The 14773-nt window shown below is 31.1% G+C and overlaps 1 protein-coding gene across 3 annotated transcripts in view; it reads right to left on the bottom strand.

The window, feature by feature from the left end:
- TRDN (triadin) overlaps positions 1–14773 on the bottom strand; it is a 241034-nt gene that overhangs the window by 1600 nt on the left and 224661 nt on the right. For all 3 annotated transcript variants that reach the window (XM_011358757.1, XM_011358759.1, XM_011358760.1), the window contains 4 exons: positions 13338–13370; positions 13187–13213; positions 10799–10825; positions 4116–4163 (listed from right to left, as the gene is read on the bottom strand). In XM_011358757.1, coding sequence (XP_011357059.1) covers positions 4116–4163; positions 10799–10825; positions 13187–13213; positions 13338–13370 — 135 coding nt within the window. The remainder of the gene's footprint in view (positions 1–4115; positions 4164–10798; positions 10826–13186; positions 13214–13337; positions 13371–14773) is intronic.

The following is a 14773-nucleotide window of genomic DNA, read 5'->3' as shown; positions in this document are numbered from 1 at the left end:
CCTAACTCATTGATGAAACTTAGAAACATTCTTACATGATAGGACATCCAGACATTCTGTGCTTCCTCATGATATGTACTATACGATGTATATAGTATCACTTCTGAATTATTCTTGCTAAAACATTAAAAACATATAACTGGAATCTAGTTAAGCCTAAGAATTCACTTAGTTTTATCAAATAAAGGATATAGAGAACGTATTAAATAGTATTCTGAAGAAACAATCAGAGAAATAAAAAATATCAGCAGTGTAAGTGGCCATGATTCTTTTAAAAAGTTAATGTCATAAATGAGAGAGGCGAGAGGGGGAAGGGAGAGAGATAGAGATAGATAGATAGATAGAGAGAGAGAGAGAGAGAGAGAGAGAGAATGCTTTTTTACAGAAAACTTTTAAAATTCACTCATAATAGTTTATCCATGGATTTTTTTGAATTCTTCAAGTAGTTAATTTCATCACTGAGTAATAAGTTTTATTTCTTACTTTTCTATTCTTATACTTATTATTTCTTCTTACCTTATTCCACTGGCTACAATATCGAATATAATGTGTAACAGAAGTTGTGATAGCAGACATCATTGGCTTGTTCTAATTCTCAGAAGGAAATCTTTTCACGTTTTTTCTATTTACTTTATTCTATTATTCAGGTTAATTACATTGATTTTTTTTTTTTGAAATTGCATTCCTGAAATAAACGAACTTGATTGCATTTTATCTTTCACATATATTATCAGATTTGATCTGCTCATGTCTATGCCTCTGTGTTCACAAGAGAAGTTAGGCTGTGTGTTTCTTTTTCAGTTCCTGTTAGGTTTGGTATCAAGGTTATTCTAGTTCTATAAAATAAGTGAATGTTTTCTCTTTTTCTATGTCTGAAAGATTTTGTGCAAAATTTGTGTTAAGTTTCCTTAAATGTTTGAAAGAATTCACTGATGAAGCTATCTGGCTAGAATTTTCTTTGGTGAAGAATTATAATTGTGGATTTAGAATATCAATTTAATTAATATTTTCAAATTCATTAAAAAATATTTCTACTTTTATTATTTATAATATCTTTATGCTCATTTTTTATTTTCTGATATTGATGTTCGTTTCTTCTCTCTTTTTTCTTGTTTTCAAAAGACTCTATCAATTTTATCAGTTTTTATAAAGAATCTAATTTTAATTTTGTTTCTTTCCCTATTGTACTATTTAATTTCTATTGTATTTGCTTCTGCTCTTACAGTTTTAATTTCTCTCCCTTCTACTTTCTTTGGGTATAACATTCTGTATTTAAAACATATATATATTGGCTTCCTAGACTTTCAGCCTTTTTTTAATGAATATTTTAAAAGAGCATAAATTTTACTCTAAACATTGTTTAGTTGCATCCCAAATTTCAATGTAGTATCTTCATCATATATTAGCTCAACATATTTACAAAATTCAACTGTCACTTTTTATCTGACCTATGGTATATTTAGAAATGTATTGCTTACATTTCTCACAGCACCTAATATTGTTTCTGACATAGCAAATTATCAATATATATTTGCTTAATGATTAAATGTATTAATTGACAAATGAGATGTTTTGATAATAAATATTTCGAGTTAAGAGAGAAAAGAGCTCAGTTTTGGTGTTAGTAGTTTTCCTGAAAGATTTATGTGTAGCCAATAAGATGTGAAGAAAGGCAAAAGAGTGAAAAACCCTTAACTGCACCTAGAGGAAAGTAAACAGGGTTAGCTAGAGCAGAGGGTTCCTACAGAAGAGATACAGAATAATCTAAAAATAGAAAATGGGGCCAATTACAGAGGATCTTGAATTTAAAGCTAAGGAGTTAGACTTTATTATGTATGTTTTAGGGAGCTAGTAAGATGCATAGTATATTAGTTTCCTCCATGAATGCTCTTTCTCAAATCAATGTGCAATAAAACACTGAATATTGTAATTATAATAGAGTCCTATGTATATAGTCTTATTCATAATTCTTTTATTTAGAAAACTCATTATAAATATCATATAGGAAATACATATTTTTCAATTTTTCAATTTTAATCCTCTGAAGAGTAAATGTCTTTTAGAAAATAATTTAAATGTGACTTACACATAAACACTAAGGTTTTTCTTTTCAATGATGATATCAAAATTCCTTACATTCATATTAAGTAGAGGAGGTTAGTTCCCTAAAGCACTGTTTTCTGTTACTCAAAAAAAGGCTGCTGAAAATGCCAATTATATATACAGAAAAGGAGACATTTTGCATAAAATGATGATCCTTTCATTTATGGTTCTGATGTAAAATTCACCAAGCCTAATTCTATGGAGAGTAAACTTTAGAAATTAAACAGCTCAACTAAGTAAGTGGCTTTTCTAACTGCTTGGAATCAAAAGAAGACCTTAATCAATTTACTTTGGGCATGGGAAACAAAAGAAAAAATAAACAAATAGGACTACGTAAAACCAAAAAGGTTTTACATAGTAAAGGAAACCATCAATAAAAGAAAAAGACAACTTACTGAATGGGAGAAGATATTGCCAATGACACATTTGATAAGGGGTTAATATCTAAAATTTATAAAGAACTCATACAACTCAATACCACAAAAACAAACAATTCAATTTAAAAATGGGCAGAGGACCTGAATAGGCATCTCTCCAAAGAGGACTAATAAGCATATGAAAAGATGCTCAGGGTCACTAATTAGCAGGAAAATGCAAATTAAAACCACAATGAGCTATGCCTCACACCTGACAGAAGGGCTCTCATCAATAAATCGACAAACAACAAGTGTTGACAAGGTTGTGGAGAAAAGGAAAACTTTGTTCACTGTAGGTGGGATTGCAAATTGGTACAGCCACTATGGAAAACAGTATGGAGTTCCCTCAAAAAATTAAAAATAAAACTACCTTATGATCCAACAATTCCACTTCTGGATATTTATCCAAAAAAAAAAAAAACCCAAAGCACTAACTCAAAAAGATATATGCACTCCTACGTTCAATGCAGCACCATTTACAATAGCCAAGATATGGAAGAAAGCTAAGTGCTCATCAATTGACAATGGGATAAAGAAATTGTGGTAGATATATACAATGGAAAACTACTCAGCCATAAAAAATGAAATCCTACCATTTGCCACGAGGTTGGACCTTGAGGGTATTATGCTAAGTGAAATAAATCAGATAGAGAAAGACAAATACCATATGATTCTACATATACATGGAATCTAAGGAACAAAAAAATGAAAACAAAATCATAGACACAGAGAATAAACTGATGATTGCCAGATGGGAGGGGGGTTTTTAGAGGCTGGATGAAAAAGGTGAATGGATTAAGAAGTGCATATTGGTAGTTACAAAACAGTCACGGGATTGTTATGTATAGCATAGGAAATATAGTCAATAATTTATAATGAATAGTATCGTGCCAGGTAGGTACTAGACTAATCAGGGGGGATCACTTCGTAAATGATACAAATGTTTAACCACTATGCTGTACATCTGAAACCAATATAAAGTAATATTAAATGTCAATTGTAATTGAAAAAATAAAGGTAAAAAATATATTCTTTAAAAGTCTCTAATATTCACATAAGTAGTTGTTTCTGACTAGACATGACAAGAAAAATAACTAAAAACTTAATTTTCAAACATTACAATATGTTTCTTAAACTGAAATTTTTCCTAGGTGAGCATTCCAAGGAATACATTTTCTAATTTGATATTATTCTTGCACAAAATGAACACTGTTCATATAATTTTACTTGTTCGAGCCCTAACTACCTAAGGCAGTATATATTGAAGTTGAATGCTCGCCAAATGATCGGGATTCCACTGAGCTTGAGCAGCTATATTTCTTCAGTTTTTCAAAAACGAACTTGCAATTGAACTGCAATGACTAGTTTTAGTTTATGACCCTAAAGGAATAAAACCATTGGCATTAGAACACTGAAGACAAAACCTTGTTAATTTAGATACTATAAATCTTGTGAAAAGTAGGTTGTTTTCATATCAATGACACAGTAAAATCAATAAATAGAGCTCTTCTATAAGCACTAAGCAATACATTACATTAGAAACCTTTGCAGAAATAAGTTTTAGTCATGACATCTTTTTCTTTAAGCTGCCTTTACCTTTTTTAGTTGAGGCAGCACCAATCTCTTCTTTGGCTCGATCGGTTTCTACAAATTCAGATATTAAAAAATGAAAAATGAATATCAGAGATGCCAGGTCAATATAGTATCGTAAGTTAGACAAGACTTAAACTGTCCAAAAGATAAACCATGTGCCACCTGAGAGCAAAGCAAGCAGCCAAGAAAACCAAAATATAATGTGCTTGTATTTTATTTATAACTAATGAACTTCCTTAAATGGTAATGCAGAAACTCTCTTCCAAGATATAACTATGCAGTATTAAAATTTTATGCTCATATAAGTAGTGATCACAAATGACGGTAGCTTATTCCCCAAAATACTCTGGAATATCAATGTATTAGTTTATATTCAAATCCCAAACAATATATGAGTTATGGAGACGAGGACTCTAAAGGTCATTGTTTGTTTAGCCTTTAATTATGGGAATAGCAAGCAGTATTTGATCTCAATCAATTAGCTTTATACTATAAAAGATTAGCCATAGAATAACAGAAAAATTCCATTTGAATATTGCCGAGAGAGAAAAAGAGAGAGACAGACAGAGAGACAGAGACAGAGAAGAATAAAGGGGAGGAGGAGGAAGAGGAGAGGAAGTGAGAGAGAGGAGGGAGAGGAGAGAGAGAGAAACAGAGAAACAGAGACAGAGAGACAGACAGAGACAGAGAGACAGAGACAGAGAGATGGGAGAATTAAAAAGGAAAATAAGAGAGCTGCCTTTAAGACATAATTTGAAATGCTGGTCCTAGTACAAAATGTTGGACCTCAAATCAGGGCTAATTAATGTTAAAGTTTTTGCTCATCCATAGAAAAATAAGAATGAGTTGGTGAATTTTTACTAGCATTTCCTTTCTTCCTCAAACTTCCAACATCCTGCAACACAGAGGCAAGCTGCTGTTGGGAAATTCATAGAGATAACAGAAGCAGGCTAGACTACCTCACCCTATCACCACTTCACTAGCACATTCCAGAACTATCTGTCTTCTTTCCAGTTCCAAAGGTATCAGTTCCTATCTAATACTGATTCTTCCATTTTCTCCCTGATTTTCTTCTCCTTTCGCCTAGTCAGTGTTCTTCCAAGTATTGATTCTATCTGTTACTTCATCAGTTTCCCACTTCACGGATGCTCTCACATCAGCTCAGAAACATAATATGTCATGCTTTATAACCTCAGACAACCACATCCTTCACCTCTGTGTGTCCTGTCTCCCCAGGTCAACTCGCTTATCTCTCTGTGGTCCACCACAGCCTCCAAGGAGCTGCTACACTCAATATCACCACTTCCATCTTCTCATTCTCTACTTTTTAAAACTTGGTTAATTGTGAAAAATATGTAAATAAAAGACATAAAGGCATAAGCATATGTGAACATTTTAATGAGTGGCAATAAAAAAATGTCCATCTTTGAAACCCCTTTTTGGCTTAAGAAATACAATATTGTCAAGGTCCTTGAAAACTTTTATTTATCCTATCATCACTGCATGCCTCTCTATCTCAGAATTTCCATTGTCTTAAATTTACTATTAATTATTTTGTTTTTCTATAAAGTTTTTATGACATGTATTTATCTCTAAACAAAGGTAAGACCATTTTATATAGATACAATTATACTGTTTAGTAGGAACTTTATATATGAAGTATGTTGTTTTATTTTGGGGGGTTACAAAAAATGTTGCGATTCAGTGGTAAAATTGTTACACAAGGAGGCCGTTAGACGGGAGACGCTCTAGTGCCTTTGGTAGCCTGTGTAAACAAACCAAATCCAGAGTCAACTAGACTTCTCAAATCTGAGAAAATGGATCTCAAGAACTACAACAATAGCTACATAACTAAATTTTCCCAAATGAGGCAATTTATGTTATCGACAATCAAATAATTGCTTTGCTTCCTCATCTTCTCTATAAAAGCCTTTCTAGCACATGCCTGGGGAGTGCCCTTAAATATTTATTCAGGTTTTTGCTGCCCTGTTTGCTCAAATCACTGTTTGCTCAAATACACTGTAACTTTTTACAGAAGTCACATTTCTGTGAGTAACTGTAGTTGATTTATTTATTTGCTGTATACTATTCTACTCTTTATGTATTCTACAAATTATATATTCATTCTCTTGCCAATAGACACTAGGTAATGTCCAATTTTGTGTTATAAATAATGTTGCTATGAACATTCCTGTACATGACTCCTTCTGCAATGGTGCAAGGACTTTCTTATAAGTAAAATGGCTGTGATAGAATGTGTTCATGTTTTACTTCTCTAAATAAAAGCAAAATTTTTTTCCTAAAAATTTTAGCTTCATATCAACAGTGTATTTAAGTTTCTATTGCTTCATATCATCACTATTATCAGAATAATCATTTTTCCCCATCCTTGGTCAATCTAATATGTGTAAAATAGTATCTTATTCCATTAATATTAAAAAACTGAACATCTTTTGAAATGTTTATAGGCCATTTGTGCTTTTTTTTTTATCCTTGCTTATATCTTTTAAACTTTTTTTTTTTGCCCATTATTCAATCAAGTTCTTTATCTTGTAGTATTCTTACTTTTTGAGTAATTTGTTTTTTGCTATTCATCTCTAGTTACTTATATGTGCTACAAATATTTTTTCCAAGTTTGTAACTTAAACTTTAACTCTCTTTGTGGTGTGTATGGATTAATCGAAGTTCTTAATTTTAATGTAATAAGATATATTAGCCTTTATTTTGTGGTTTCAATTTGTATATATAATTTTTAAACCCTCTCATGCTTCAAGAAAATATATAAATGTATATTCCTAAACTTTTTTTTAACTTAATGCATTGTTTTGTCTTTACCAATTAAGTCCCTGAACCATATGGAATTGATATTTTGAAATTGTATGAAATAGGAATACATTTTTTTTGGGTAATGAATAACATCTACTTTAGTAACATCTAACAATAATCTATTGATTCTCTAGCTGTCTGAAATGGTTGTTCACTCTTATATGAGATTTTTGCTCAAGAGGGATCTGTTTTAGGTCATTTTTTTTCCTGTTCTATTGGAAAACTTGTTTAGATCTAGACCAATACCATTCTACCCTTTTAAAACACATTATCTGGAGATTATTTTATTCCTAAGACTTGGAACACATTATACTGATCTCAGTAGTTATACTTTATAGAGCTATTTTTCTGTATTTATTATTATACTTTCCTAATACTAAAATTTACTCCTGATTTCCCATTTGAAATCCTCTCCTCCTCCTTCCTCTTGACCTATGCCTGACTTGGATCTTTTCGAATGGCTCTGATGAATATTCTTGAGCTTGGAACCATGGCATTTTCCAATCTGGGGCTGTCGCTCAGGATACCAAGTTTGGCTTTATACATAGGATTAAACAAGAAGCCTATCTTGCTCTACTGCTTAAGTCAGTCTCAGGTCTCTCACATTCTATTTTTCCTGGTACTGAAACCTCCCAAATCATCAACCTGACAGTGTTTCTGTACTATTTTGAGTTCATGCTATCATTATTATCTGTGATTTGGGTAGCAATTATATAATTTATTATCCAAACTGAGCAAGTAAAAAGAAATACTATTAATAATTATTATGGAATAATATGAGTAAACCAAGACTGTCCTAAGGGACTGACATACATGGTCATATTTGTCATGCCATCTGTGGTCTCGACACACTCCATTTGATAGTAGGTCTACTGATTCGGGCCCATAGATCTTTTCCCCCACTAATTTTCATGGCACAGTATTTAAACTGAGTCCAAAAAGCCATATTACTTTTCTAACAAATATAAATTTTCCCCCAAATTTTTCTACTGTTATATAACTGGATAAATTCAAAGGGACTTTATTTTTAAAGTCTACATACTAACTTCTCCCAGATGATCCTAACATGTAGATCAAGACATAGATTTTGATTCACACGTTTAGATATTGAAATGTAGTTAAGCTGATGAACATAGGCTTGGTGGCTGAGCAGGCCACAAAATCTACTGTAGTGCTAAAATACAGAGATGAAAAATGCCTGACGATAGCCACTTTATATAAATTTAGGCACACAATAAAAATGACTATACTTTGGCCCTGATCTCATCCTTGGTGCCTTCATTGCTCAAAATTCAAACTGACCACTGGCTGGTTGAATGTGCACATGAAATACACGATCAGAGCCTCTGGTCCTTGATACAAAATGAAGCGATGCCTCTCAGTGCTTCCCAAGGTCGTAAGGAACACTGATCCTTGAAGTCTTCTATGTGAAAAAGAGGGTGAGGTTGTCAAATATATTAGCTAAGCATTGCCTGCTACATTCCCTCTGGAAGATTTACGAAGGACAATGTGAAATATCTGAGATGCCCTGGAGTCTAAAAATCTACTTGTTTGGTCCTCTTCCTGCTTGGAAATGACTAATTATAGTCTCGACTGCTATGTCGCTATCCTATGCATGCAGAAATGGGTGCAGAGGACTGAAGGGAGGAGAATCAGGTGTGTTGAGGTATTTTTGTATGTACTATGATAAAAGAATTTGTGTTGACTTTAAGAAATTGTAAATCGAGGTTTTTCATCCCTGTTTGGTCCAAGCCACTCTTCCTCCATCCACATAATCTCTGGCACATAATTTTACATGTGAAAGCACTAAGGCTTCCCCTCTCTTAGAGTTAAATCATTGAATTTGAAAGGTTTCCCCCTGTTTATTTTCAAGTTTATAGTACCTTGAGAACCTCCGCCCTGAATTAATAATAGTCCCCAAGGTTTTCTGCATCCACCAGTATTTTTTTTTTTTTTGGTAGTGATTTTGGTTTCCTCAGGACCTAGAGTAAATAATTTCACACTACAAACTCAGTCTATATTCTAGTTATTTCCTTTAAGTCCATGCTAATAACAAGTTACTTTTTACTGTCCACGGACTTGCTTTAACCCAATCTCACCTATCTTTTTTAATTTAATACTATGGAATTGTATCATATAGACACTTAATGAATGTTAATTAAACTATACAACTCAACCTCTCATTTGTTTTCACAGTTTAAAATGATGTAAATTGATATCCCGAGTATTAATGTTATATATACAAAACTGTGCACCACAGTAGATGGGTGATTTAAGAAATTTTAAAAGTATTTTGTAATGATATGCAATTTTCATCTTAGGTATTAAATTTACAAATAGCCCACCATATATAGTGGCTATGTAAAAATATTTCTGCTGTATGGTTTCAAAGCCAACAAAACAGGTCTCAGTTAGGGAAATCGTTGGTTACATTTTATGAATTATCGCTAATTAATTTTTATATTGAGGGATAATTCTCAGTCTAAGTCCATATCTGTCAACCACACAGCTAGTTGAATATTAACTTTTTAAACTTTTATATTGAGTCTAAGATGACTTGGCAACCTAATTAACTAATTTTCTACAAAAGATGCTGATTTTTCAGAGCTTGGTTTAATAGTGTGTTTGTTACATAGACAACAGAATTTATAAGAATTTTTAAATCACAAATAAACATTTTTATCTATATATTATGTTTTTAATGATAAAAATGTTCATTTTCAGAGTAATTTTCAATCTAAAGTTCTTTATTAATGTTGCAAAATTATCAATTTTTATATATTTTCTTGATTATACATTTCTACAGAGTATTAGCATACTAAAGATTCCATAATATAGAGTTCCAATCAGATTTATATTTAAATAAAATTTATATTCAACTAAAATTAAAATTATGTTAAACCTATCTTTCAAAGCCTACCATGTCTATATGAACATTTCCATCTGTAATTTTTTAAAAGATATTTTGAAGAAGCTACTCGATATTATATTTCCAAATTTTCTCTGATACATTCACTGTCTCAAAAACTTAGCACTAAATCAAACATGAATTTGTTTTATGTAACAGCACTATCATTAATACTTAAGGAGTTCTAATCCAAAAGAAAAATACGAATATATTACAACAGGCATATAACTGTGGTTTAACAATAAATCCTATATACAAAGCTTAGTCTATTTTTTCTAAAATGCAATATATGTAACTATGCCAAAATAATTTTTAATCACAATATGTTAGGTACTTTATTGAATTGAGAAATACTGACAGAAAAAAATCAGCATTTCTCCCTAAGTATATCAAAAACTAATGTTGATATAAATGCCATGGAATATATAATTATCAGTCAATATTTATAATCCAAGGACATAAAACTTAAAAAGAAATTGTGACATTATAATAGTAGTAGTTAATGAAATTATTGGAGACTTCATTTATTTAAGACACAATGACTTTCACTGGTAGACAAATTATGTTGCCTAGTGGTTTGATCAAGAGACTAATCATTAGGAAAATTAAGTCCGATGTGCTTAAGAGACTGAAAAGATCATTTAACCTTCTGTGAAATGGGAAACAGAAATAGAAACAACTCAAAAAGGGGTTATGATCTGGACAAATAAACATTTAGAAATGAAAAATCTCTAAATATATTTTAATAAGATAGAATTCACAGAAAATACAAAGTTGAATAACTAGGTATGTTATTTCAACACAACAAATAATAATAATAAAAAACATTTTGTAAGCCAGCCTTAAAAATTAGCATTAGCATTGTCTATAGCAGAAAACTTAAATGAGTAAGCTACTGAGATATGCTTTTCTCGGTTATTTATTCATTTTTTTTAAGTCTTATTCAACGTACTTGCTTTTACTTGTTTTTCACTTGGTGCTGTTAAAGACAAGAAAAAATAAAGTCTGAATTAATTATAACTCAACTTATCTCTCTCTAACAGTCTTAAGGTTATTTTTACTTTTAAAAAGACTGTATTATAACCTTGGAAACTAAAGAAAAAAGTAGGTCTGGAGAAGCAAAAATATAACACAGTGCCATTTTCTTTGATATGCTTTATATATATGTCATGAACAATAGATTTTTTTTAATATTCATATACTTTATCCCAACACAAAATGCTCATTTCACAACTCAGTTTTCTATTCCAAATTATCTAAGAATCCAATTGTTTTTTTTTATATACAAGCCAATGAATTTTTCTTAAAGTCTATAAAATTATATGTAAAGAATAAAGTGAACTGATGAATTATCCAATGGTTTCAATTTGTAAAATAAAGCTGATTATCGTTAAGCTGCCACAGTATCATCACACCTTGAAATGAGAAGATAATGACTTAAAGTCATTTGAATTATTGTGTTTGTCGGGTTCAATACTAGAAAATAATGTTTAGCTACTAAAACTCTTAAAACTGATAACAGCCAGAATCATTCTATTATCTCTCCAGTTTATATGTTTCTATGTTGAATGCTTTATTTTAGCTTTCTGCATATGTGCATACGCGAGAATATGTGTTATGGCCCACTTGTGCATACAGTCTATTCTCTGTAAGATATATAAAACCATTCCTTCCCAAAGGGTAAGTGATATGAATGTTAATGTGAAGTGGTGAAAGATGCTATTATTTCAATCATAAATTATTTGAAAGTAATTCAGATTTAATTTTTTAAAAGTGAATATCCTATTTAGTATTTCTCTTTCCATTCAATCAACCACTATCAAGTATCTACTATGTACCTTGACATTAAAATAGGCACTCTTGGAATAAAGATATCAAAAACAATTCTTATCTCCTAATCTCTGACTATTTAAAGTAAAAAAAAAAAAAGTAATATGATTATAATATTATATTAAGTGCTTTTATGAAATAAAAAAAGTAATGCTATGAGAACTATTTAGAGAGACACCTAAATGGATTTGAGATGTCTGTGGAAGTTTTACAATTTGGAAGAAGAATGACAAATATGGTTTAAAACCTGTGGTAGACTATGGTCTGGGTCAGGGGTAAGAGTATAGTTGAGCTATATTTAAATGGTTAGTTACATAATATTGAGTAAATGCTATTTCCATTTAACTACAATAAAATAGAAGGAATGACTTATTAACATAATATAAAGCTATGCTCACTTCTACCTCACACCTTTTAGAATGGCTACTATCAATAAGACAAGAAATAACAGATGTTGGAGAGGATGAGGAGAAAAGAGAACCCTCCTACACTCTTGGTGGGAACGTAAATTAGTGTGGCCTCTACATAAAACAGTATGGAGGTACCTCAAAAAATTAAGAATAGCATTTCTTTATGACCCAGAAATCTCTCTTCAGAATATTTACCTGAAAATTTTGAAAACACGTATTTGTAAAGATATGTGTACCCCTAAGTTCATTGCAACATTATTCACAATAGCCAAGACATGACAACAACCTAAGTGTTCTTTGACAGATGATTGGATAAAGAAGATGTGGTACATATATACGATGGTCAATTTTTAAAAAAATTCAGTAACTTCTTTTATTTTCATTTGAAACAAGTAATAAGAGCAGCTTAAATGCTAAAAACCTTTTGAAAAACCATTCGGTATCTCTAGTAACTACATTTTTAGTTTTCGTTTGTGTTTTTTCTGGTTGTCTGATTATCAATTCAATGTTTCTGTCATTAGATTACAAATATATTGAAGTCAAAATCTACTCTATGCTTATTGCAACTCCTCTATGTACTTCAGAAATGTTATTAACTAATATTTAGAATATGGGAGAATATTTGCTAGAGTTAAATACTCCATATTTTAAAAGCAAAGCAATATCAGATGCACTTACAGAAAGTGTTTTGGTCTTGTTTTGTTTTTTGTTGTTGTTTTGTTTTGTCTTTACATTAAACTATAAAACAGTCCTTCTCAAACACTGCATAGACAAATCTACTGAAGATCTCAGGAAGTTACAGATTCTGATTCAGTAGGTCTGAGGTGAGACCAGAGACTCTGCATTGCTAACAACCTTTCAGATGATTCTAATGCTGTTGGTTCACAGAATACACATTGAGTTGGAAGAGTATAACATATTTCTTTCATTTTCTAAAACTGCATTGGTGTTACTCTATGTGAAGAACTAGGAAAAAAGACTGAGATAGGAGGATTTCTTCCCCTTTCCTGCCATGGCACTAATCACCTATCTGAGGCCACAGCATTAATAATCATTGGACATCAGGCAAAAAAGAACCCAGCAACATCACCCTGACTCACCTGAATGTTCCTTCTTCGGTGGCTTTGCTGTATCAAAAAAGAAAAGAAAAAAAAATCAACATTTCATGCCATTTTATCACAACTCAACATTCATTTGCAAAGTAAATAATATCTTGGAATCAAATGGATAGAAGAATTTATAAGCCATTACCTGGTTCCACATGTTTTTCTTTCTTTTCCTGTTCTGAAACATATTTATATTTAATATTATTATTCCAATTTTATGTGTCACGACTTAATTGTTTTAACACAAAGAAACATGTATATATTGATGCAGGATTGCAACAACTAATAACTGCCATAAAAAGACTGATATTACATATTTAAAACAAATCTTTTCTCCTATTTCCCTTCACAGAGTTACCTCACAGAACAGCATGAAAATATTTTGAATATTAAAGAAATCACAATTTTTCATGGATAATAAACCAGAAAAATAAGAGTTTATAAAAGATGGGGAAAAATAAATTTGCTATCATATTAGACCAACATGAAATAAATTTGTGATAAAAGTAAATATAAAGAATAATTATTGTAGCTGTTTTTAAATAATTCTCAGATGCAGATAGATTTCATATGGACTTCTATGGTGAAATCTTATGTTGAAGAGATATTTGTTTAGCTAAGACAAAGGCTTTGCTAAGGCAGAATTAAGACAGTAAAATGGACTAAGAATTTTCAGAGAGAAGCAAAACACACGTCCTCTGTTTATAGGACAAACGCTCCTCATAGAGTCCTTTTCATGTAATGTTTCTTTTTAAGAACCCACTTTTGTCAATATTGTATTAAATAAAACATTTTCTGGTCTCAAGAACAAATTGGCATTTATATTATAATAAACACTAATTTTATATAAAGGGCAAGTAAGAATTTTATATGAAGTGTTATTATCTACATTTTTATTCTTATTTATTTTGCCTTGACAAGCTTGTAGAATTAATTTAAAAGAGGATTTTCAAGAAATGCATTAACATAGACACGGTATGATCCAAATTTTTAAAGAAAAAGGATGGAGAGATTTCTTCAAGTTTTATTTAATGAATACTCTTTGAGAACTAGAAGATGTTTATGCTGAAAGAACTCGAAGAACTATATTTTAGAAACATAAAGTATCATCTAATCTTCTATAGTCATCTCACAGATCTCTTAAGTGTAAAATTTTGTTTATCAGGCTTATAGTTATAAAGGTATAATGACTGACTTATTAACTTCCAAGATAGCATGCAGGCAGTAAAACAAATAAAACAAATGGCTTGGTCAAAAGTTACAAGTCAAAAGGAAGACGTTTAAGTGATTTAGCTAAATTAAACAAATAAGAACATTACCAAAAGATGGAGTAATTAAATGCATTGCTTAATTTGTTGATAAACTGAAGTCTCAATTAGAAAATATTTCTAAGAAATCTATAAAGTGATGATAGTCAAAAAAAAAAAATACTAGAAGATGATTTGAGTTACACCAAGATCATTGCCAAGGAGCCACAGCATGTTTGCAGGAATTTTTAAATCATATAGACTGCAATGAAGTGAGGGCCTTAAGGTTACACACACACACACACACACACACACACACACACACACACACACA

This window comes from Pteropus vampyrus, unplaced genomic scaffold (genome assembly GCF_000151845.1).
Source record: "Pteropus vampyrus isolate Shadow unplaced genomic scaffold, Pvam_2.0 Scaffold43, whole genome shotgun sequence".
Classification (NCBI taxonomy): domain Eukaryota; kingdom Metazoa; phylum Chordata; class Mammalia; order Chiroptera; family Pteropodidae; genus Pteropus; species Pteropus vampyrus.
Note: the sequence above shows the minus strand (reverse complement) of the source record. Positions and strands in the feature narration are given on the sequence as shown.